The sequence below is a fragment of the Dermacentor variabilis genome, chromosome 10, assembly GCF_050947875.1.
Source record: "Dermacentor variabilis isolate Ectoservices chromosome 10, ASM5094787v1, whole genome shotgun sequence".
Classification (NCBI taxonomy): domain Eukaryota; kingdom Metazoa; phylum Arthropoda; class Arachnida; order Ixodida; family Ixodidae; genus Dermacentor; species Dermacentor variabilis.
The window spans coordinates 90973716-90998262 of NC_134577.1; the positions used below are offsets into that span (position 1 = coordinate 90973716).

A 24547-nucleotide genomic window follows, 5' to 3' on the forward strand; every position below is an offset into this window, starting at 1 on the left:
GCTGCCAGTAAGAAGCAGGCTACATTGCTGCAGTACTTTCAGCCAAAGGAATAAATACTTTGTGCGAAGCTTCAAGTGAGCACATACTGCACCAGGATTGGTTCATTGATTTGTACAAGTTCTCTATGCATTTTTTATGTGATTTTATGTACCGAATTCTGGCTATAGTAAACTATTTCGCGATCACCGCGCTGTTCGATATATTGAGGTTCCACTGTACTAAGAAGTTACCAAGCAAAGCACCTTGAAACAAGCAGCAAGTAGAAATTCCTCAACATCTGACCAAGCATTCCTATGACAGCGTCCAAGAGCAGAGGCTCTTGGAGAAAGAATGTTAGGCATGCAAAACTTATATCCACTAGTAGCGGAATCGGAAACGAAGGCTGGCAACATAGAACAGGGGAGATGGCGGCCGCGAAGGAAGGCAGTCATCACGCTGTCTTGAACTCTTTTATTCCTTTTATTTATTTATTAAAGAGCGCCCTTCTTTAAAATCTGTGTGTCTGCGAAGAAATTCCTAACATCTCAAAAGTGGGATACACCGAAACCTTTGTGGTGAAGCGATCCTGGAAGCCCATGTCGTGGGATTGTGTGGATGGTGGTTCTCGCCGACTTTTCAACGGATGCTGCGTTAGTGCCGTCTTCGTGAGGTACTGACCGTAAAAGGGACCTCTGTGTTGCCTTGAAAACTTGCGTGCGGACGCTCTGTGCGATGTCTACAAGAGGCGACGGTACTGTCTTTGTGAAGTGCCGACATCGAAAACGTGAGTCTTCGTGCCGCCTCAGAAATTAGTGTGCGGACGCTCTGTGTGACGTCGTTAGCCTAGGCGCTCAGCTGGAGGCAAAAAACTGTGTGTACGCTAGGGAGCCGCCTAGACAACCCCGAAGATGGCAGACGGCGGTGGAACTCACGAAAACCAAATGATGCAAGCTCTGCTGGAGCAAAACCGGCGGTTACTGGAGCTCCTCGAGAGGAAGCCTGAAGTGTTCCACGTTATGACGGACCTGAATAAAGCTGTCCCCGATTTCGATGGCGAGGGCTCATCCCGTTAAGCCGGGGCGTGGCTGAAGAGTATCGATTCCATGGCAGTCCTGCACGGCTGGTTGGACCGCTTCAGACTAGAAAACGTCAGGCTTCACATGAAGGGACCTGCTCGATTTTGGCTTCAGGCCCGTATCGATGACCTCACTATGTGGGAGGACTTCAAGGTTGCCTTCAAAAAGACATTTGTGGGCCAGACAAGCACGACCGAAAAGTGGAAGCAAATGCAGGAAAGAGTCCAGATGAGGGGAGAGTCCATCACGGCATACTTCCTTGAAAAGACCTTGTTATGCAAGGGATTGGGCCTCGGTATGCAAGATACCAAGGAGCAAGTTTTGGTGGCGCTGCAGTTTAGAGACTCATGCATCTCCATGACGGTGAAGGAACACAAGGATGAGGATGAATTGCTGGTAGACTTGCGAAGACTGGAGCGAATAAGTGAAGCTAGAATGCAAAAGCCACCTGGGGCCAAGCCACAAGGTGGTGATCCAGGTGCCACAACACCTCGTGCCAAGCTTCCGACCTCAAGATCTTGCACTGTCGTGCCTCCACCTGAGCAAGTGATCACTAATGCATGTGTCACATACCAAACAAGTCATGATGGACCACCGAAGAAAACGCCAGAGCCACCGAAGTGTGATCAAGCAGAGTGAAAATGCTACAGTTGCGGAAGGTATGGGCACATAGCCAGAGACTGTCCGAAAACACACCCTGTTGGTAACTTCGTGGTGAATGAGAATCCAACAAGCGACAGTGGTCCATCAAAATTCCTCAAAACTGCGACCATCGATGGAACTCACCAGCTCTCAGTTATGATTGACCTGGGAAGTTCAGACTGTATATTGCATCATCAAGCGGCTGAAAAGTGCAGCCTACAAGTTGTGTGCAGGGCTGAAGACTTGTATGGGTTTGGGAACACTGGCACATCTACAGTTCGATTTATCGGGACCTCGGAGGTGGATGTAGAAATCGATGACGTGGTATGCCGCAAGGTCAAGGTGATTGTCGTCAACAACAGTGCCTTGCCCATGGACATGCTGGTTGGTAGAACCTGGATGGAACAAGACCACATTGCATACCTACGCATAGGAGATGAACTCAGGATTGGCTACCGAGATGATCTTCCATTTTGTAACATCGACCTTGCCCAGGGGAAGCCTTCCAAGGAACCACTTCGTGTTAAGGAAACCATTGTACTGCCTAAAAGAACTGTGTGTTGGGTGACAGTGGAGACCGGTAAGAGTGAAGGAAATCTGATCTTACCTAGTCGGCCTGGTAATGGTGTGTCCACACAACAGACGACTCCGCGCAAATCTGTGCCGTGGATGCCTATTCCGCCGCCCGTCCAGCTGCGAAGCGCATCCAGACAACGGACGGACTGAGCAGACGACCTCGCCGGAAAAATAAAGATGGCGGCACTGCCCGAAGTGACTGCCGTCCGCCTCGAACCTGTCAAGTCGTCGTCGTCCACTGTGTGGCCCATAACTTTCAAACTGAGGCTTGTATTTGGTTTAAATTTGTGTCCAGAAGCTTCTACAGCAATGTATTCGTAATGAGTGGGCACCATTTCTGGAAGAGATACTCAGATTCTTGGCATGTAGGCTTAAAGTGGATGTATAGGCTGAACATGGCCTCGAAGATGTTGCAGCGGCCCGGGTGGATCTCGGTGGCCGTAAGTTAATATGATTGCTTGTTTCTACTTGCTCTAGATGGCACCATTGGTGTAACAAAGACTTAAGTAAGATGCGATTGGAGGATTGGTGGACGAAAAGTAGGGAAACAACAAAAAACGGAAACGTACAAAAGCACAGCAATGGGGGATCAGAAAATTATGGTGTGGGAGTTCATAGTGTTTATTTTTTATTTTTTGTTGTTTAACTTAGGTAGGACATTAGGCAGCATAGTAGCAAGAGCTTGGTGGCGCAACCCACCGCCCCCTTCCAAAGGGGACGCTTATAACATCCATCCATCCAGACTTTGTCATACATGTTTTTCACTCAGAATGAAAATGGAGATCGAAAGGAAACGACGGTTGGCCGCAACGGCTGTTGTTTTGTCCGAATTGGATGATGACGAGTGCTTGTTTCATCGAAAGAGGGCTTCTTACACTCTCGTGTCCGCGTAATCGGTGAGAGTCACGTCCCACAATGCTGGGAACTGCTCCACGAGATGTAAGAAGAACGAAGTTGCCTCGTCGCGCAGGTCGGTTTCAGTCGCTCGTGTGCAAGTCGCGTGCGCGCGAACAGACACGAATGGTGTCAGCAGCGATGAAGCTGTTTCCGAAAGATCCCAAAGCCGAAGTTGTTGCCAGACTGTAGAGCATGCTAGGCTAAATCCGCAGCATTCGACCCCCAAAATCCGTATGCGAAAAATAGCTCGGCATTTTCCATCCGTGGGGGTCGCGGATGACGCGCGGATGGCACAAATCCGTGACGCGCAGTCACATGATGCGCCGTGCGTCGCGAAAAAGATGGATTTCGTCCGTCGTGTGGATCCACCATAAGGGAATGCAACTTCACATCGAAGACGAAAGGGTTGAGATACCCATGTTGAACAACAAGGATGAAGGCCAACAGCTGATCAAGGGAAGTTTGTTGGCTCACGCTGAACTGCTTTCAGGGAGCGAAGAGTTAAGCCCCGTGAGACCTGTGCCTCAGCCGAAGCCCATTGATCGTAGCATGCTGAATGTCGGGAAAGATGTCAGTGAAGAACAAGTGGATGCACTGGTGAAGATGCTGAATGAATACAGGGACTGCTTTGCACTGAATTTGTCAGAGTTGGGGTGTTGTAACCAACTGGAGGTGACTATCACAGAGTATTCCGGAAGCACTCCAGTCTGCTGCAAACCGTACATGACTAATGCATAGGAAAAAGAAGCAATCCAAGAAATTGTTAAAGAGTAGAAATTGACTGGCATTGTAACCAAAACATCCTCGCCATACGGTAGTCCTGTGCTACTCGTGAAAAAGAAAAATGGAGAAAATCGTCTAGTCATAGATTATTGACGGATAAATAGCCAGACAGTGCCAGAACACTTTCCCTTGCCAAACATTGATGACCAGCTGCAATGAATGTCCGGAGCACAAATGTACTATGTGTTAGACTTTGCAAACGGATACCTTCAACTTCACTGAGTGAGGAATCGAAGGCCCAAACTGCATTCATCACGCCTGATGAGACCGGGCAGTTTGAACGTATGGTGTTCGGGTTTAGAAACGTTGCTGCTGTATTTCAACATCTAATGAACAAGGTCCTCGGATCTCTGCGTAACACTGTAGTATTGTGTAACATGGACGACTTGCTGATTCCAGCCAAGGACTGGGAAGACTTGCTGGTTCAGCTCAAACAAGTTCTGGATGCTCTGCAAACTGCTGGTCTAACCCTGAAGCTATCCATGTGTGTGTTTGGAAGTGACGAACTCGACTACTTAGGTTTCAAGATTGTGAAGGGCTACCTGCAGCCAGGTGAAGTGAAGCAACAAGCTATAAGATGCCAGCACGCCAACTGATCTTCACAATGTCGAGAGATTTCTGGGCCTGACAGGATTTTTCAGACGGTTCATTCCCCATTATGCTCTGAAGGCAGAAGCACTTACTTCTGTTACCAAGAAAGACAGAAAGTTTATATGGGGAGTGGAGCAACAGGAAGCTTTCGACTAGCTCTGAAGAGAACTGACAGTGCCTCCGGTTCTGAAGTTGTATTACCCTTCGGCTCCAACAGAACTCCAGACGGACGCAAGGAAACATGCACTTGCGGGAATGATCCTTCAACAAGATGAGTCAGGATGCTGGCACTTGGTGTTTTTTGTCAGCAAACACACCACTGAGGCTGAGAAGAATTACCATGTGGGAAAACTGGAGCTGATGGCAGTAGTCTGGAGTGTGGAAAGACTTCGTCCATTTCTCCTAGGCATTCCGTTCACGCTGGTAACAGATTGCCAAGCAATTGTGTATCTGAATACGGACTCTTAAGTGACAAATAGCAAGGTGGTTAGACTACTTCAAGAATACATCTTCGAGGTGAAGCACCGAGCAGATGAGAAAATGGCACACGTGGACTATTTGAGTCATGAACCCATGGGAGCGCCGCAGGAAACGCTTGATGAGGTTGTCGAGACAAGGATCGAAGTGTGCCTTGCCTTAAGTTTAGAGGACCAAGTTGTGGTCATCCAGCGATCTGATGCGGACTTGGCTAACCTCGCACGAATTCTCAAGAAGCCAATCAAGGAAAGGACCAAGGAAGAAAGTGTCAAGGTCAAAAACCTATGACTGAAGGATGGAAGGTTGTTTTACATGGTAGAAGACGGACGACTTCTTTTTGTGATGCCTAAGAGCATGCGTAAAACACTGTGTCAAGTTTCACAGCTTACAGGGACATTTTAGTACAGACCGAACAGTGGCAAAAATCAAGGAAATTTATTGGTTTCCTCGGATGAAGTGCTATATGGACCAGCACATCCATAGGTGTTGCGAGTGTCTGCTCACAAAGATTCCAGGAGGGAAGAAACCTGGACTTCTGCACCCGATACCACCTGGGAAGAGACCATTTCAAGTTGTACACGTGGACCATGTTGGTCCATTTGTGAGAAGTTTCAAGAAAAACCAATGGATCTTGGTGTTGGTGGACAATCTGACCAAGTTTGTATGTCCCTACCCTGTGCGAGACACCTCAGCGAGAACTGTACTACGGTGCATACAGAGTTTTACACCCGAGTTCGAACTACCGGAGCGCATAATCTCAGACCGTGGTTCCTGTTTCACGTCCCATAGCTTCGAAGCCTTCTGTCAAGAAAATAGTTTGGCTCACAGACTGTACTGTGCTCACCATCCAAGGGCTAACGGTAAGGTGGAGCGTGTGAATCAAACTCTGGTACCACGTATTATGGCTACAATCAAGGACACAACTCACAAGAACTGGGATCAGAACATCAAGGAGTTAGAGAGCTACCTAAATGCTGCATATAGTGCTTCAACAGGCACTATCGTATTTACACGATTGTAAGTCGACTCGAATCGACCCCCCATATCGCGTGACAGGAAAAAAAAAAAATAGAGAGAGAGTATACCCGAGGGCGCATTCGATAATGAAAATTTATTAGTAGCCGACATGGTCACTGGACTACTGGTCTTCACTAGTGCTGCCATCGTCATCGTTGCTGGGGTCCAACAGCGCGTCGTGGTCCAGCGAAATTTCGCATTTTGCAAATTACCGCACCACGACATTTTGTGGAACAGCAGCCCATGCCGAATGCACCCAACCACACGCAGCCGTCAAGGAGGCTCTTTTGACAGGTCCGGTTGGCATAATTTCGCGGTCTTCTGCCACCAGCCACTCATACTCACGGCGGAGCAGGGCCTTAAAATTAAGGCGAAGGTCCGGGCTTGTTTCATGACCATGTCGCACTTCACTGGCAGGGACCAATCACGCATTTCAGCGACGTACGCCGCAAGCTTAGCCTACAGCTCCGGAAAGCGTCCAGACTTCGGCACGAGGGAAATTTCTCACTTGCCGTCACAGGTGAAAATTTCGCTTCGCTGCAGTTGCCACTCTCGCACCACCCGTTCAGAAACATCGAAATTGCGGCCCGCTGCACAGTGATTTGTTTCTTCGGCGTAAAGGATGGCAGCTCTCTTGAACGCTGCTGTGAACGAGTGCCGAACGATTAGTGGGCCTGGAGCACTCATGACGACTGGGGAAGCATAAAAGTAGCACGTATTCGGCAGCCAAGTGGAACGGATCATTTCAACAGAGAAAGAGAAACCCGCGAGCGGTTTCTGCTCTTCCACGAACTACCGATACTCCCTGCAAGCGCCGTCATTCTGATTTTTCTTTCTCTATGGTTCTGAGGGTGCCGCCGCAAATGGGAACAGCGGCGCTTCCATCAATTATCGACCCCGCCCCCCCCCCCCATGAGTGTTGCATGCACTGCAAAACTCTCAAAGATGTTGAAAAACCCTTCCAAAAAGCGAACAAACACGCGGTATAGCAAAAAGACACGGGTAGGGCCATAGAGCAAACATAAAATTGTAACTACATTGTAGCTCCCGTTGGTCTCGCTTTTTTGGCGGGGCCATGTTTTGGTTTCGATTGTAAGTCGACCCCCCAACTTCAGACTTTCAAACTTAAAAAATGTGGTTGACTTACAATCGTGTAAATACAGTAGCGCTTTCAGGCTTCTGCATGGATATCAACCAAGGATGCAGGATGGTATCCTCAGATGGCTAAACAGGGAGAATAATGAGTGGGTATTCTGGAGCAACTTCAAGAGACGGCTCAAAAAGGAATAGTGAGCCAGCAAGGAAAGTCGAAGCAGTACTCGACAAGCATCACTTCACAGCGGACAAGCTGAGCGTTGGAGACATAGTGGTCATGAACTGCGTTCCAGAGCACACCGGCGCACCAACGAAAACCCAGAAGTTCAGAGGTCCACTGACTGTGATTGAAATACTCCCAGCGGACACCTACAGATTGACCGAGATGAATGGAAAGAAAAGGGTCTAATCGACTACTGCCCACGTCAGCCAACTGAAGAGATGGGGTGGAAGATGCCAAGAATTGTCCGACCAATGAAGCACCGATGAGGAAGACAGCGTGCCAAGACGTAGCACGCGTGTGTCCAAAAGACCTTTGTATCTGCGGGACTATACCGTGTAAACTGAGGACAGTTTGCTGTCAGAATGGCCGAGTGTTAGCGGAATCGGAAGTGAAGGCTGGCAGCTTAGAGGAGGGGAGGTCGCGGCCACGAAGGAAGGCAGTCGTCACGCTGTCTTGAACTCTTTTTTTTTTCTTTTATTTATCTATTAAAGAGTGCCCTTCTTTAAAATCTGTGTGTCTGCGAAGAAATTCCTAACATCACATTGCCAAACAGTACATTTAAAATGCCTTGCCTTAAACTAGAGAAATGCCGACAAAGAAAGAATAGCAAACATCTCAACATCTCCACAGAATAGGGTAGCATTCCATACTTTGTTGTCATCTTCACTACATGTATCACCACCATAAATTTAAAAGCTTGACGGTTCTTTTTTTGTTTTGTTTTTTTAATATGTGCATGTGAGTGTGTGATTAATAGCTAAATAAGTGCTGTCAGATTTGAGGAGAAAGAAAATTTCGAGCAAGCAAAGAAGAGGAAGTGCTGGCAGTTATGTGCTTGAGTAGTGAACGAGAAAGAAGAAGTGTAATGGCGGGTGCTAATTTTGGCAGCATCTGATCTCTCACTGGCTGCTGCCAGGGTCAGGTTTTGGGTCAGACTTCAAGGAGTCTTCCGGCATTATCCAGTCAGACACAGTTGTGAAACCAGCGACCAATATGTGAGGCTGTTTGCTTTCTCAGGCATATTGTTATTATTTCACTACCCACTCACATTGAACTGAGTGTTGGGACTGTGCCAGTCCACTTTGTTAGTTTGTTCATAGTATTGGGCCTGAATGATGCCACAGGAGACCAGAAGTTAAATATTGTTACATGATTTACATTGCTGCCGAGCATGTTGTTGAGGCCTTGATTCCCAGCTGTGGCGCTCATATTCTAGTGGGGGTGAAATCCAAAAAAACACTTGTGTACATTTAGGTGTACAATAAAAAAGCCGAGGTGGTCTTAAATTGATCAGCTGCACTGCTTGTGCTGCTGTGGCCAGCCTTTTTTGCTTTTATGCCTTGTTTGAATAACAGAGCACTATGGCAGTTATAACTTGTCAGGCTAGACAAAGAAATAGAGAGTTATTTTTGTAGCAGAAATCCGATGAGAGCACCTATGGTTTACAATTGCATTACGATGTACAGTCGAACCTCTATGTAACGAAGTTCACAATGTGATGAACTTTTTCATTTGCATTTCTGGCTTCTTTTGAAATGCATGTATTTCTTCCCTCAATTTGATGAAGTAGTTCTGCACCTCAGTTTTTATACAGTGAAGTTTTCATGAGCATAAAAAGCTAATTTCGCCAAATTCCAGCATCTGTAAAATAAAAGCATTTTTACTTATTGTAAAGAATGAAGGCTGTTTGCACAAGTGAGACAAGAAAAAAGGGGGGGGATTTCCCCCTTTGCGGCACCCAGACGTACAGACGTTCAAATAGCGCATGTGATGTTTTGACGTTGAGAGTCACATCTTGGATGTCTAGAGCTTCCATTTTGTTTGTCTGCACTTAAAGACATGCTAAGACAGTCATTGCTAGTCACCATAATTTAAAGCGTCCAAAAAAATCATAGTGTAGGATGGGGCCGACATTGAACAACGCCCCAAGGAATCAATAAACGTGTCTATGACTACAAAAGTGCTGAATGCCATCGACATTTTGTGCAGGTATGCCAGAGTGCAAGAACATTAACAAGCGTTTGTAGCCATACCAACCTACGAGCACCACATAATGCTGACGCTCTTCAGCATATGTCAGGCAAAAATGACAGACTTTATAAACACAGTATGAAGTGGATTGCCTTGTGCGAACTTTGCAAAATAAACATTTATCATTTGTCAAGTTGCTGCAGCATAACGGGAAGCTTGTGATACTTTTTTGCTGACTGTACTATGCTCGCCCTTTCCTTTGCTTCATGTTTCTTCTAAAATCGTTAGTAATATCTTCACGAATGCACATACGCAAAGTGTAGTGCAACAGGAGGGCTTTAGGAATGCGGTGGCATCATTTGTACAACTGAGATAAACAAACCTCAATGCAACAAAGTGTGTGATATAACGAAATTTGTTCCGAAAAGTACTACGTCGTTGTATCTAGGATCAAAAGCACATACCAAATGCTCACCATTAAAAATGTATAGTCAGTAGTCCAGTAGCTAGTCATGATTTTTTATTTTAGATTAGTTCATGCTGGTGGGCTGAAGCTATATATAACATAGCCAAAAAGAGAAAATCCACTTAAGTTCATTGTTTATTCCAAGCACCTCCTTCAGTTTCTTATGTGAAATGGAAACAAACCAGCACGATTAAAAACAAACCACTTTTTCAGGCACCTGATTTTTTAGACTTCGATTATTCAGACTTATTTGTGGCACCTCTGCCAATACCACAAAACCATTGTAAAATGTAACAGCGACCACAGTTTTAGGTGCCCCACTGTGTGTCGCCTAGTTTTTCACATTTGCATGCACAATGCCATAAACATGGCACTCGTGAACAAAGTTGCTGCCCGTTCCTTCACTTTCATTGTTGAGGCGATGTCTCAGGTGACCAACTCCCATCAAAGTTATGCTTGGCTTGGCAGGTGGCAAGTTGTCCTGATTGTAGTATTATAGTCGCAGGTAGCTCACCCTTGATATGTTAGCACCCACAGACTACATTGGCAATTACGCGGGATAATATGGGCTGGAGGGACAGATGGAACGAGCTACATGACATGCGAATGCAATACGCAGCCATGGAATTGACCATCACGAAATGTCAGAGATATCTCAGGGGATCAAAACATAAAGTGAGTTTCTGTGAAATAATGTTTGTCTGTGCTGACACTGTAAAAGACAGTGAAATTGATTTTACCGTCGAGATTAATTTTTTCAGACTGCCTGATTATTGGGACATTTTTGCAGCTCCATCCTTGTTTAGAATATTGATCAGCGACAGCATATATGCCCTATAATAGAAGTTTTTAGAGTGCAGAAGTAGAAAAAGCTCAATTTTCTTGTGCCTTTCAACTCGGCTTGAAAAGAGGTATGCTGTATGGGTACTGCTTATCAAAGTATTCATTTCACCTTTCAGATCTGTAGTGGATGAATTATATTTGTCTAAATTGTTTTGTGGCTGTAGGATGATAATCTGTTGCCATGCTTTTCTGCCGTCTTACCAAGAGAGGTTGCGCCATTTGGCAGTGTGCTCTAAACATAGTTAGACAGAAGGGACAAGGACCGTGCCACACGGTCAGTGTGATGGACATGATTGGCACCGACCATGGCAGTAACAGTAGTTCATTGTAAAGGAATAGAACCAGCATATTTGTCTGCCTCTCCTCTGTGCCAGTTGATCAGACGTTTGCTTCGAAGACAAGCGATGGAAGCTTGATGTGGTGGGTGCCAGGATATGGAAGTATGTTCACGCACTTGCCACGTAAGGGTTGCGAGAAGGCTCGTTGATAGATGTGTCAAGCCTGCTACAAAAAGCTGTACACATAATGTAGAAAAAAGAAATGGAGAACTGCGCATGTGTGATCTGGTTTTGACTTCTTTTCTGTTCCCCTCTCCTCACCCTCCAGGCAATGTAGAGCTGGATGATCTCATGACAAGGCTCATGCAAGTGGTTGAAGTGTTCACCAGCGAGATGGCCAGCGAGAGCAGGGAAGAGGTGAGCTTTGCTCAATGTGTCTGGTCTGATGACAAGGAGTGTTTGCCAAGCTCTGTCATTTGTCCCTTGCATGCTGTGCTGCTAGAAGTAGGCATTGTAAAAGAGCACTTAAAGTGAACCTCATGTTAGCTCCCAAAAGCATTATCATAGGTGAAATTTTGTGCAAGCAATACGGTCGAATCCTGTTAATTCGACTTTTCACTTAGGTTGATCGCACTGGAAAGCCCCAGTAAGAAACCATACCACTGTGGGCCTATGGGACAAAAACTTGTTTGGTTAGAACACAAAAAAAAAAGTGCTGCTTTGGTTAATTCAGGACCTCCCCCCCCCCCCCCCCCCCCCATCTTTCTAGCTCCCTTTCATGTGTGCAAGGGTTACTAAAAGCTTTAAAACGAGAAATTTGTGTTTTCAGGACCTCAGAGCGCGAGTGTTGAGCTCATTTGGCCAGTGACTGATGCTGACGTATAGTTATTGTAATACTGTATTGAAGTAGTCTGTGGACTGCAACAGGCATCTTCAAGCAATGAAAAAAATTTGAATTCATTCATAAATCTACTGTTTGGTAATTTGATCTTTCACATAATTCACCCAAATATTGCACTCCCACAATGGTTGAATTAAGAGTTGACTATTTCTGCAGTCTCCAATCTACTTTCAGGGACAGACAAGGCATAGCGACAGCGCGAATAATTGCGCACGCAGCCTGAACAATGGTGTTTGGCAAGATGAGATTCAATTTACATTTTTGCAGGAGCCACTTGACCAGAACTCCGTTAACTCTCGGTTTTAGGTTGAGAGTGAGAGCGCCTCCGAGCACTCTGAAAGAAACAGCCGAACGTGTCCCGAGCGCTTGATTTCAATCGGTCGAATGTAATCTGTCCCATGCTGCCTGAGCGTTCTGGTGCACTTGAAGATAACAGTTTGTTATTTCATGCTTACAGGAAGAACGGGAAGCCCGAGACCAGGTTCGGAGGGAGCAGGACGCGGCTTACGTGGCTTCCCTCAAGGCTGACCAGGAGAAGGTGGGTAACAGATGCCTGTCACCGTGTCTGGTGCATTCGGTTCGTGTCAAAAGCGTTGCCACATGTGTTCTTGCTGGGTTTCCCGATTGTCACCGTTTTTCTCTTTCACTGCGCCATTGTGTTCCCCATCGTAGCGGATTCTAGCAAGCGGGTCTTCTATCAGTTGTATGCATTGTGCCAGTTATACTATCCTCTGCAGTTCTCGGAAGAGTTGCTAGTCTTCGCAGAGTGTGTCACGGGGGCACAAAATACAGGTCACATGTTTCGCATTTGTGATTGACAAATTACTGATACAAAAAAGAAACTACTAGTACTATGTAGACAAGCTGCATTATTCTAAACAAGCAGGCGTAGTACTAAAGAAAGAGCAGAAGACTGCTTTGAGACTTTTCGCTGCTGTTCACTGCAGCTTTGAATAACATTCTTAGTTGTGTAATTTTTGAAAATGTGGCTACATTAAAATTTTGCCTGCTGAGAAGATTTGCAAAAGTACGGTTCTTGTTTGTTTCTTTCTTGCCTGCGCAGATTGTGGTACAAGTGCTGCCACATGTTGTCATGTTGTTAAGAACAAAAGACTGCCAAAAGTGTGAGTTATGAGTTAACTCTTTTATGAGGCGAACTTATCGCACAAGCAACATTAAAATATCAATGTTAGTGAGCACAGCCGTCGATCGTCGAATCTGAACTCCGAGCCATCTATAATCTGAACACGTCTAACAGTACATTCCACAGTTGTTGCTAACGCTCCTATACCTTTGAAAATTACGAGCGGTATTTGCATTGCTGGTCACTCTGATTAGACGAGGCTCTTTCGATGTAGGGTTGGTGACAACATTCAAGAAATTTCTATTTTTATGTGTGCCTTTGTTCATGTTTCTTGCTTGCTGCTTGGCCTGTACCAATGAAACGCCCACTGTTCTTTCCTGATCTAGTGTTTACGCATCCTGTTGTCCTTGGCAAAAATTTAAAAAAAAGTTCGAGCGAAGCATGATGTATTTAGGATGCAGCCACAGGAACGTTTGGCGAGCCATTTATAATTTCCTCTGTGACACAAAAAGACTGCCTTATTAATATTTTGCATTTACCACGATTGATTTATTTCTGCTCCAATAAACTAAAGAATTAGAAAATTCAGAAAGTAGAAACACAAATTCACTGTTATAATAACATAATGTTTTTATTCAAAGTTTAATTGCTCATTTTTACGTCTGTCCTTTACTTTATGTACTTTATTAATAAGTTCATGTTACTATTCCTATCTAGGCAAGGCTAACTACGTTATTATACACTACTTTATTTCATTTATTATCAGTTTATTTCTCATCTTCGATTATTCATTTATTTTCCCTTTTTTATTACTTATTTACTAACTAATTTATTCCATTTTTGAATCATTACCGCCCGGTTCGTGGCCTATCCCCTGCAGTGGGTTTGTGCCATTAATCGTCATCGTCATGTGCCCAGGACAAGCAACGGCAGAAGCTAGAGCAGGCGCAACTGGAGAAGGAGACCGAAGAAGAACGACAGAAGGCGTTGCAGCGGGACGAAAAGCTCCACCAGGAGGAACTGCAAAAGGTTAGCAGTGCCTCAAGCCCCTTGGCTGGGGCTTCTTGAAGAAATACCATATCTTCCTGTGTAAAGGGCCGTCCCAATAAATTTGGGTCTGAATATTTCAGAAAAAAAAATTATTCTTGCATGACCTGCAGCCTCTTTCTAGCATGCACTCAGCTCATACGCCATGGACACATTGGTACTGACACTGCACACAGATGCGTATGGGTCTTGAGTTATTAACGCGACAGCGTTAAGGAACCTGTGTCGCAGGAAATCCGGTGTCGGCACCCCGCATCTGCGTCCCGCGTTAGCGTTGCACGTCATTTTGGCAAAAAGAATTTCGAAACAAATTTCGAAACATGCATACTTAACCACTCCTCTACCACCGAAGTGGCTCACACTTTTTCTTTCATTCTTTACAAAGTTATTCCTCGAAATTTGAGAATGGCAGCCCGCAAACAAATGTAACGGGAAAAAAAATACACCGACAGCACATGTCCTTTATGTTAGCTCTTCTCAAACTGAAATATTAAAAGTGCGAAGCAATAATGGGAGATTGACCCACGCTAGGCCGTGTTTTTACCAGAAAGCTTGCCGTCATGTATAGCGTTCTCAGCCAGCATTTCCCAGTAAACGTTACGGTTGCATAAGCTGCAGTTGCCGGGAAGCATGAAAAGCAGTAAGGGGTCTTTAAGCGTTCCACTCTTGGAAGCTCAAGCGCCCTCCAAATTATTATCGCAGTTCATGATCTTCTGGCAGGAAATTGAATTAACTGTTGCTGTTGTCTCGAAATTCATTTCCTGGCACCTTGTGGCTTGTGCAGTCGCACTTTCTGGCTTCACCGTCACTTGTAGGGAGCTCTGTACCACCCTGTATACGCACAATGCTCACAAGGCTTTTCTTGCTTTGTGTGTACGCCATTGCCCAAGACCTACGTGGGTGTTCAACTGCAACATTCCTGCCGCATCTCACTTTAATGCCCTGAAAGTATTTTATTCAGCCTTAGGCACAGCATCAGAGAACAGCTTCACTTTTGAGCTGTATGCTATCAGCACGGTGCAGAGATGTATTGTACGGCCAACAGCCTCCTCTTTGGTTGCTTCCGCAGTTGTCGACTAAGCACCAGCAAAATTCATAGCCTGGCAACCTATGACTTGTTGTGTAGCACTGTGTTTGAGTTCATGCCAAGTTCACGTTGGCAGGGTTCATACCTCCTTGAAATCCTTGGAAACACTTGAATTTGGGAAAAGAGATTCAAGGGCCCTTAAAATTCCTTAAAAAGAAATGCGCTCCTTGATTTCCTTGAAAACTGGCTTTGGGGGCAACGGAACATTAAAGTAACAAAGTTTGCATTGACTCTGTGCCATGTCTATCGGGAAACTATCCTTTATATTCCTTTCTGAGAGTTTCATTAAGCAATCTCAGTGTAGCGTGTCCACAGCCACTGGTGACAGACTCATTTAAACGGCCATTGCCATCATGGTGCTAGATGAAGCCGGATCAAGTGTCCAAGCTGTGCCAGCATTTTTGTTGTTTTGCTAGCTGGTCTACATTGCAGCCAACATGTCTCTGTGTTTTAGACCTGGGGGAAAGCAAGTTTCAACCATTGGGCGTTAACATGAGGAGTATCTTTGGGCGAAGCCGGACAGCGCTCATCCTTGTTGAGCGACGTTTGTGATGTGTGGCAAGGTGATTGACATGATTCAAATGGAGAATTCGACTTTCGAAGGTCACCTGAAAAGCTTGAAACGGGTTTGCAATTTAATAGCTGCTTAGCTATAAAGAATTGAAGCTAAGAAGGAGATTTGACTATTTTTAATTTATTATGACTGAAGTCTGTTTCAGCCTCCTTGAATTTTGGCGTTCAGCAAACTGGAAATCCTTGAATTGTCATTGAATTTTGCGTTGGAGTTTCTGTACGAACCTTGCATTAGGTTTAGTGCTTTGTACATACTGTATACATTGGTGCAGTGAGCTTTCTATGCTCCCGTCTCGCCAGAAACATAAGTAGGGGCTATCTTTTTAAGTGAAGACACCCGCAGCCTTTTCATCGTGCAACCTTTCATGTGGCGAAACATCCAATTCCGCATCCGAGGACGACTTAATCATGTAACACGCACTTTTGGTGAACCAGATGCAGTGAAACCCTGGTTATAGGTCCCCCGATTTTACGATGTCCCTAGTTTTACGACGGATTAGTGCAGTCCCGGGAAAACTCCCCATAGAGGCAATGCATTCAAAATCTTGATTATATGACACGAGATTACGCACATCCCGTCTCATACAACGACCTGCGCGAAACTGCAAACCCAGTGGCGGACGCCTGAGAAGTGCCATCAGCTTCTGGCAGCTCCCTCACTGTCCCCTCCGACAGGAAGAGGAGAGTGCCCCTTCACCTGGGGAAAGCTCCGACTTGTTCCCGGGCTCCCCCCTAGCCTCCTTTTTTCTTCCCTCCTGGTTCGTTGGCTTCTCATTGTTAGTTCTCTACGCCTCTTCACGTTGCATAACCGCCGCCAGCTTTTGTCCCTTCGCTGCCGTCTCATTGTGCCTCGGTGTTTTCCCTCAGCAGCACCTGTCACGTATGATGTGTTCACGTACGCTGCTGACAGCGTTTCTGCCCCCGTGCCAAGAGCACTGTTGGCTGCATACATCGGTGCGTCCATTGCCAAGTCTCGCAAAAGTGAAACTATCTCCGAAGGTGATCACCCGACAATGTGGCTCTAGCACGTATGGAAAGCGCAAAAGCATGTATAAGGATGAAACCAATTAGTCAGTCCCTAGGTGTTTCTTCCATCCCTTGGTGTTTTAATGAGTTTGTACTCTACGTAAACAAACTAAAGCTCTAATAACTGCAGGCACAAATTGCATTGGACCTTAGGTTTTCTACAAACCCCATGCCATGTAAACTTTTGGCGGTGCCATTAGGACATTGCTGCAGTACAACCTGTCATCAGACTACAGGTCACATGCTCCTGTTGCATGCATGCAGGCAATGCTGGAGTCCCTAGCAGCGCTCGTTCCCGCCGAACCACCCGAGGACGGGTACAACAACGAGCCCGTGACACACCTGCGGGTGCGGCTACCCTCGGGTGAGGTGTTGACGCGGCGCTTTCTGGCCAGCTCCCCGCTCAGCCAGCTGATGCTGTACGTGGCCTCCTGCGGCTACCCCATGCAACGCTACCGTCTGCTGGCTTCGTGGCCCCGACGAGATGTGAGTACTCCTTTCTGTCCCCCTCTGATGTCTCTTTCAGTACGGGGCCTTCTGTCCCTTGAAACCTTTATGCATTCTTTAAAGGGACTTTGAAATGATTTCAACAACTGCGTGCAGTCGTACTGAGTCGGTACGGTAAGTTCTGATCATTTAGAGACAGATTTAAGTGTTCGCGTAAAGCGTGTAATTTATTTAAGGTTGTAAACATGTGGCATCGCTAACGATTGCTGCGGCATCACTCCCCTGCGTTTTCAGTCGCTCCTTCCCCTGCTACGTACTGTGGGAAAGTGATGTCACTCAGGCGAGCAGTCTGATTGACCACCCATGCAACGTCATCGAGAATGCTTGAAAGATGCTGCTGCATTAAACCTATTTTTAATAGCATAATTATGGATCGTAACTTGTGCACCTTTAAAAGTAAGCACAGAAATGCAACAAATGTAGACGTTTCATCAAACCGGTGGCCCACTTCCACCTGAGAATGTGGATCATCTGCTGCTGCTCTGGCAAGCTCAACTGACTGAGGATGCGGAGGTAGTTCTTACATAAAAATAGGAGCAGCTATGTCTACCTTGGCGGCAGGAACGTTAATGGTACCAGTGCTGTATCGCGCTTATTTTTCACTGCAGGCATGTGCGAGGAGTAAACTACAGCAACTGCACGCTGTCGAAGATGCGAGTGCTCCACGTCGATGTCGACACCAACCTCCTTGCTCAACACACTGATCACCTGCAGTTGTGAAAAGAAAGGCATTGTTAGCAGTAACCACAGGTTCAGCATTTGTCAGAGTGCCATGCTTTGTGCAGAATTTGCCCAGAACGTAGGAGAAAAATACCCTAACAAGCCGAGATCCCCCAAGAAAGCTTTGCAAAGGCAGCTGAACGTGCCTTAAATGTGTCAAAAGGTCCGTCAGAAAGCTGCTATCTCTTTGTTGGATGTTGGTGTAGTGGTAGCGTCTCTGCCTCCCACACACAGAACGTATGGATCCAATTCCTGGTGTCTATGTAGCTTTCTTTTCTTTTTCTTTCTTTCTTTTAAGTTCTGGAGTAGACAAAACATTATAAATGTACCATTTCACCACATTCACTAGTTGGCAACAGCTCTAATCTAGATGCAGTAACACTTATCAATTTCTACTGATGGCTACAAAGAACTCTTACGAGCATAATACTCATATAGTAGTACTAATATAGTACAGCATATAGTACTAATACGTATTATTATATATTTAATGAGGCGATTATCAAACCGAAGTAATATCCGGAATTAGCTTCTCTGTAGTTTGTACATTGCGGTTCCAGATGAACTACATATTGCAATCAATGCTGACTTTATTGCAGTTGAAATTATGTGGACACTCCAAGCACATTTCTGTTGTCGGTGTCGTCGTTGCCGTGAGGTTCCGTGTAAAGTCCAAGGGTGATAACGCCATAGCTGCGCATGCTACGTTGTGTGTGCGATCGAAAGCATTTGAGGGGACATGATGATTGCAGCTCAGTTTCACCCGCACGAGAGGAACGGAAGCGAAGAGGAAGCTTGCCATCTTAGCGTTGCGAGGCACCGGGGGGGGGGGGGGGGGGTCGGCATTCTACTCTGGCTGCAACTGCGCATGTGGCAGGTGGGCGCGGTCACCCGGCCGTATCTTGAGAGCGGTCTGCATGGAAGGCAGAGTCTAGGTGTGCCAGCGGCTCGTAGCTTTGTGCGTGCTGTGTGCTCTCGGGGCTCGCTTTGCGTTGAAGCGATAAAGGGGACGAATGTCACTTCGCTCGCTGCTGCTGCCGTGTTCTCTCACACCAGCGTTTTGACACCGAGTGCCCGCGGTCATTCAATGTGACGTGTTCGTGTTTGCTTTGCGCACTGACACGTTTAGTTAACGAGCGAACGTTTACGAGTTGATACGGCCGATAAGAGTACTATCCTTGCTTCATATGGCTGTCTGCTAGCTTGCTATCGCAATCAATGCTTCACCTGTTGGGCGAAACTGTGACTTTTTTGCTTGTTTTTTACTTTGGACATTCGTCACTCCCTCTTTGCAACAGAGTTCAACATTGCGACAATATTTTCGCAAGTGAGACATTTCGGATATTAGGACTCCGGATAAAACGGACGTCTTTTGTCGTATTATCAGGGTCCATTGTAACCAGAGTTGACTGTATTATATTTTGGATAATCGGAGCCGCTCAAACATGCAGTGTATCCCAGCATAAAAGTGGAATGGTATTCGCAAAAGTGATTATAGGATCGTTTTGCTTACTTGAAAGCAATATGCATTTCTGAAATTCATTCCAGAGGAATCTGTTGTTCCGTGAGATGGTTTGTTCATTTATGAATCATTTATGAAGCATTTCGTGGCCTTAAATCGAGAATTGTCCAGAAGTGTCATTACCATAGATTTGTTACCCACATCACTTGAGGTTTCTTTTGAACTGCTTCTACCATTTCAGTTAAAATTTTATTGTGGCTAAATGCTTACTGCATCATAGTTGGCGCGGACATGCACGGATTTCAATTCATACTTTCGCTTTATTTATGCAAATCCTGACAATATGAGGACAAGTGTATTAGCAGCACCGGAGGCGGCTACCTCATCCGTATTTTTTCACTTCCAACATTTCTTTTTATTTCCACTGTGAACACCATGCACAGACACCATATGTTTAAATATATACACAGGACAAAGCTTGTTGCATATTTTAAATAGGAGGTACTCAACTAACAATTATTTCTAATGGTGTGACTAGCCTATGCCTAAGAATGAATTTGCTGCTGTATGTTCTTCTCGCTTCAAATTGCTTTGCATGCATTTTTTTTTTACCCTGAAAATAACCTAGTGTGCATGAGCGTGCATTCCCTGCAACAACCGGCTGTTCTCACAGCCATTGTTAGGACTATGCAGTTCTTGAGATTAATGTAAATATCCACCCTAGAACCATACAGTCCATCATATTTCTTGGTTATGTGGCATGAACGCAGTGGTGGAATCTGAACCCATGCACTTGAAGAGGATTACATTGGAGTCGCATGGACCTCTTGGAGGCCCTTGAACCAATTGCCCATCGACTCAGTGGCAAAGTAGGCCCTGCTATATGAGCATTTTTAATGGCCGTTGAGTCAATAGCACATTATTTCAGTGGAGTTTGTGTGGAACTCTATTGAAATCTCAAAGGCCTTCGTGTGGTGGTTGTGGGACCCTCTTCAACAGTGTGCTTACACTAGCAGTGTGCCGCACTTAAGCAAGACATCTGAAGAAGAAGAACAAGAAACTGTTTCCCTTGTAAACATCTTTTCCTTGCAGCACCAATGAATGCCTGTCTCGCACCATGAAAAATGCTGCAACATACAGCATCATGTTGATGGATTGCTCAAAGGAATGCAACAACATTCCGCGTAGAACATATGAACACGGCAATAGCCTAACCAAATATGGTGTGATTTAGCGTGACATTTAAGAATCGTACAGCAATTCAAAGGGGCTCTTGTGGTACGTGTTTGGAATGATTTTCATGGCTGGTCACTTTCAGGGACGGGTGGCTGTCACATATCAAAGGTGGTGCTACAAGCACGTGGTGTCAGATTACAGAAGCATTTCAACAGCGATCATGTTTATTACGTTGCAGCAATACAACTTCTTCAACTCACTGGAGTTTGAGAATTTCGAAGGCAATTGATTTGATAGCAGTTAGGTGAATCTCTTGAACCATCACAACCCTCTCTCCAGCAACTCACATCATTTTTTCCATGTATCAATCCAAAAATAGAGCTGGCTGATGATCTGACGAATGCTTGATGAGACCGAACAGCTTTTGTGGATAGTTTTCAAAACAGTTCAGTTTTCATAAGGAAATGCTCTCTCTACCATGCGTTTCTTTATTTTTTTTTATTTTTGCACTGGTGAGCCTGCTAGAGTTGTAAGTGGTGTGATGACTGGTGCTTCTCCGATGTGTTTGCAGCTGTCGGAGGTAGACGGCAACAAGACCTTGAAAGAGCTTCAGCTGTTCCCGAAGGAGACGCTGACACTTGAAGAACGACCCTCCGTCAGCCTCGATTGAAATTAAACACATTATGGCACTGTCGTGTGCGTTTGTGCATTTGTTTCAGCTGGCTGCAGCCACTTGACCCTGCTACATTTGTGTATTTCCACGTGTGAGTTGTTTTACTGCTCACCGGTGATGGGGATTTTCGCTAAGCCTGTGAAGGCCTTGCTCTCATGCAAGACCTGCTGGCTCTATCATAGCTTAACAGAGTGGTAATTTGAGCCAGTGAGAGCCACTAATTGATGGGGGCATTTCCAGCTGCTCTGGAACGTATAGTGATGAATTTTTCGTATTTGTTCGATTGACGCATTAACAGTAAGCGACTCTGGAATATTTAAGCAGTTACTTGAGCTACACTTAAAGAAAGCAAGTGGTCCCGATAACATCCCGAATGAGTTCTTGAAAAGATATACTGAATGTAATAGTAAATATCTTGACCTTATTTACCACAAGTCACTTTTGATGTCAGACCTAGCTGAAGAATGGAAAATTGCTAAAATTGGACCGATTCATAAGTCAGGGGACACTAGCATACCACCTAACTACAAACCAATTTCACTTACCAGCACATCATGTAAAATTTTGGAACACATTATTCTCAAGCACTTAACCATACAGTATTTCGAATAAAATATTCTAGTTGATGTCCAACATGGTTTTAGGAGAGGTTTTTCAACAGTCACTCGGCTAACAGGGCTGGTACATGATCTTGCTTTAAGTATTAATAATCATAATTGAACTGACCTACTTTTAGTAGATTTCAATAAAGCATTTGATTGTGTGTGCCATACCAAACTAACAGCTCAATTTACAGCTGTGATTGGCAGTGGACCCATTACTGCATGGATAAAAAACTCATCTCACCAATCGTGATTTTCGTCATCAAAAACATCCAGTCTGCTCCTGTGCCTGTTACATCAGTGGTCCCACAGGGCTCAGTAATGAGTCTGCTGTTATTCTTATTTTTATCAATGACATTACAAATAACATTGACTTTAACTCTTTGTAAATGACAGCATAATATACAGAGAAATACGTAATCATGAGGATGACGCCCTGCTCAATCACACACTAGCAAAAATATCCGAATGGTGCGATAACTGACAAATGACCAATACTACCAGTCTCAATATGAGATGTAGCTGATGGATTATTCAAACTCTACGAGGACTGCCTGAAATGCTGATTAATCAGAAGCCCTTGGAATGATCGGCGCGGGTGCAAATTGGTGCCTTGAGGTGTTGGGCGCAAATTGTACCTCGAGGTGTGGCTTCGCGGTAGCACAGCACGCTCTGCCATCAATATAACTCACACCCCATGTCTTAATTATAGTTAAATTCTCCGTGCAGGCTGTGTGTGCAAAAGTTTGGTAGTGATTAACCTGCCAAGGTTTACCTATGTGTTGCAACAGCTTGTGCTGCAGTCTAAAATCAGGATCACTGGAAATGTAACGTTGCTGCCGCCATATTAAAACATTAACTGAATCTATCAGACTCCATATAAGGGGTGGGGGGGGGGGGGTGACTTCGAGGCTAAAGATTCTGGGGAAAAAATGTTGCCTTATATTCGAATAAATGTGGTATATATGTAGTGGATGGAGTTTAGTAGTGCTATACAAAATTAATTTTGCATTCTTATGCGTTCAAATGCGGGAGCTCCTGAGACTAAGCTTTCTCTCTAGTGGCATGAGGGCGTGTTTTGCAGCACATTTTGGAGAACGCAATTCTAATATCATTGGACTTTATATTAAAGGGGCACTGAAACACTTTTTGGACACAGTAAGAAAAGATTCCAGATTTGTAGACAACATTGCCGTGAACATGCGATTCACATATTAATCAAAGCTCATTGTAATGAAGTTTCATCTAGCACAAAAGTTTAATTATAAGCATACTGTGCTGATATTAGCAAAAATGATTTCACATTTACAATGTATCTCATAATTCATTATACCCTTGTTCATTATATCAAGGTTCAACTATGTTCTGCTGCATGCAATGGATAGCAGGGTGCTGAAACGGAAAAAAAAAAAAAAAAAGAACTTCGGTTTTGATTAAGGTTTGGTGCACTGTGATTTATTCCAGTTCAGTTTTGGTTCAGTGCTAAGAAATAAGAATATATAACAGTTCGCTACACTGAACCAGTGCAGAATTTGGTATTTGTAAAAGCGAAATCCCATGGTCACAACCGAATTATTTTTCTTCATAAATTGAGATGGCACACTGCAATTTAGCGATATAACATTGTAGACATTAAAATAACTTTGCTGTTAGTGCATAGAAAAATTAAGACGTTAACAAGACGAATAAAGTACAGGACATGCACAGGAATGGTAAACATAAGTGACAATCTTTAAGTAATATGACCTAAACAAGACTCAAACATACAACAAAACTACTTATTTTCTGTGCATCAGAATGTCCACAAACCAACAACAAATCAGTATATTGAGCATGCAGCACAATTTTGGAGTTACCTCACTGAAGAAGGTTTACCTGAAAAGATCCGAGAAATTAAGAAACACCATAGAAATAGCTTAGTGAATTCACTCAATTTTACACATTTTTGCTCGACACTGTGCACTGTGCTTGCGCAGATTTTCTTGTAAGCGAAATAGGATGGCGCCTAAATTCCACACAGAAAAATCCGGAGTAGCGTGATGCCTAAAATATGATACACAAAAGCACTGCTGAAAATGTTGCTCACCTCGCCATTCTTGAAGGTCGCACTCGACAGTGAGCATTTTGAAGAACCAGATGCTTCCCAGATCTAACAGGAGTACCAATGGTGATATAAACTGCCACAAGTATAAGTATGCAGCCCGGCCAGTTTACAGCCATAACATCAAAATGAAAGAGACAGCGCCAATGCTCAAGTCCAGGCAGCATGCGCGTTGCGGAGAAATGAGATGGGAAAAGAATGGTCAGCCACGTGCCGAGCTGAAGCAACTACTGAACCAGCCAAACAGGGCACTCGGTTCAGCATCTATCTCCTTCGCTCCTCACAATGTCGCCAAGACTAAGGTCTGGCTGTGTCTGACCTCTGTCACAAGGGTGAGCGCTTATACAGCTACTCACAAGGCACGCAACACTTCATGCTCCCCAGCGAGGCTTCCCCCGTCCTTTCCTATTAAACACCCGGCATCGTGCCGTGCCGGCATGAAGACTGGATGCAGTTTCAGGAGGGAAAAGAGAAGCACAAGAGAAACAGATAGGGGGTGGGAGCCTGGCATACCGTGGTGCCGTTATAGCTAGACTGAGTGGCTGCTGCTTGCATTGCTGGCGTTGCGATGGCTTCGGGCTGATGCCATGTCTAGTTGGCTTGTGTGTGTGTGTGGGGGGAGGGGTTAGGGTGAGGAGCGTTGTAGTGGCCTTGAAGGTGCAGAGTAGATCCA

At 45.0% G+C, this 24547-nt stretch overlaps 1 protein-coding gene and 1 pseudogene across 1 annotated transcript in view; both read left to right on the top strand.

Moving 5' to 3' along the window:
• The window catches only part of LOC142560813 (FAS-associated factor 1-like), a 64731-nt gene extending 43540 nt beyond the window's left edge, over positions 1-21191 (top strand). Inside the window, exons 14-18 of the mRNA XM_075673179.1 lie at positions 11244-11332; positions 12274-12354; positions 13819-13929; positions 16898-17119; positions 21070-21191. Of these exons, the coding sequence (XP_075529294.1) occupies positions 11244-11332; positions 12274-12354; positions 13819-13929; positions 16898-17119; positions 21070-21168 (602 nt within the window). The 3' untranslated portion in view covers positions 21169-21191. The remainder of the gene's footprint in view (positions 1-11243; positions 11333-12273; positions 12355-13818; positions 13930-16897; positions 17120-21069) is intronic.
• LOC142559835 (uncharacterized) lies at positions 531-8993 on the top strand (annotated as a pseudogene).
• Positions 21192-24547: the final 3356 nt, after the last annotated feature.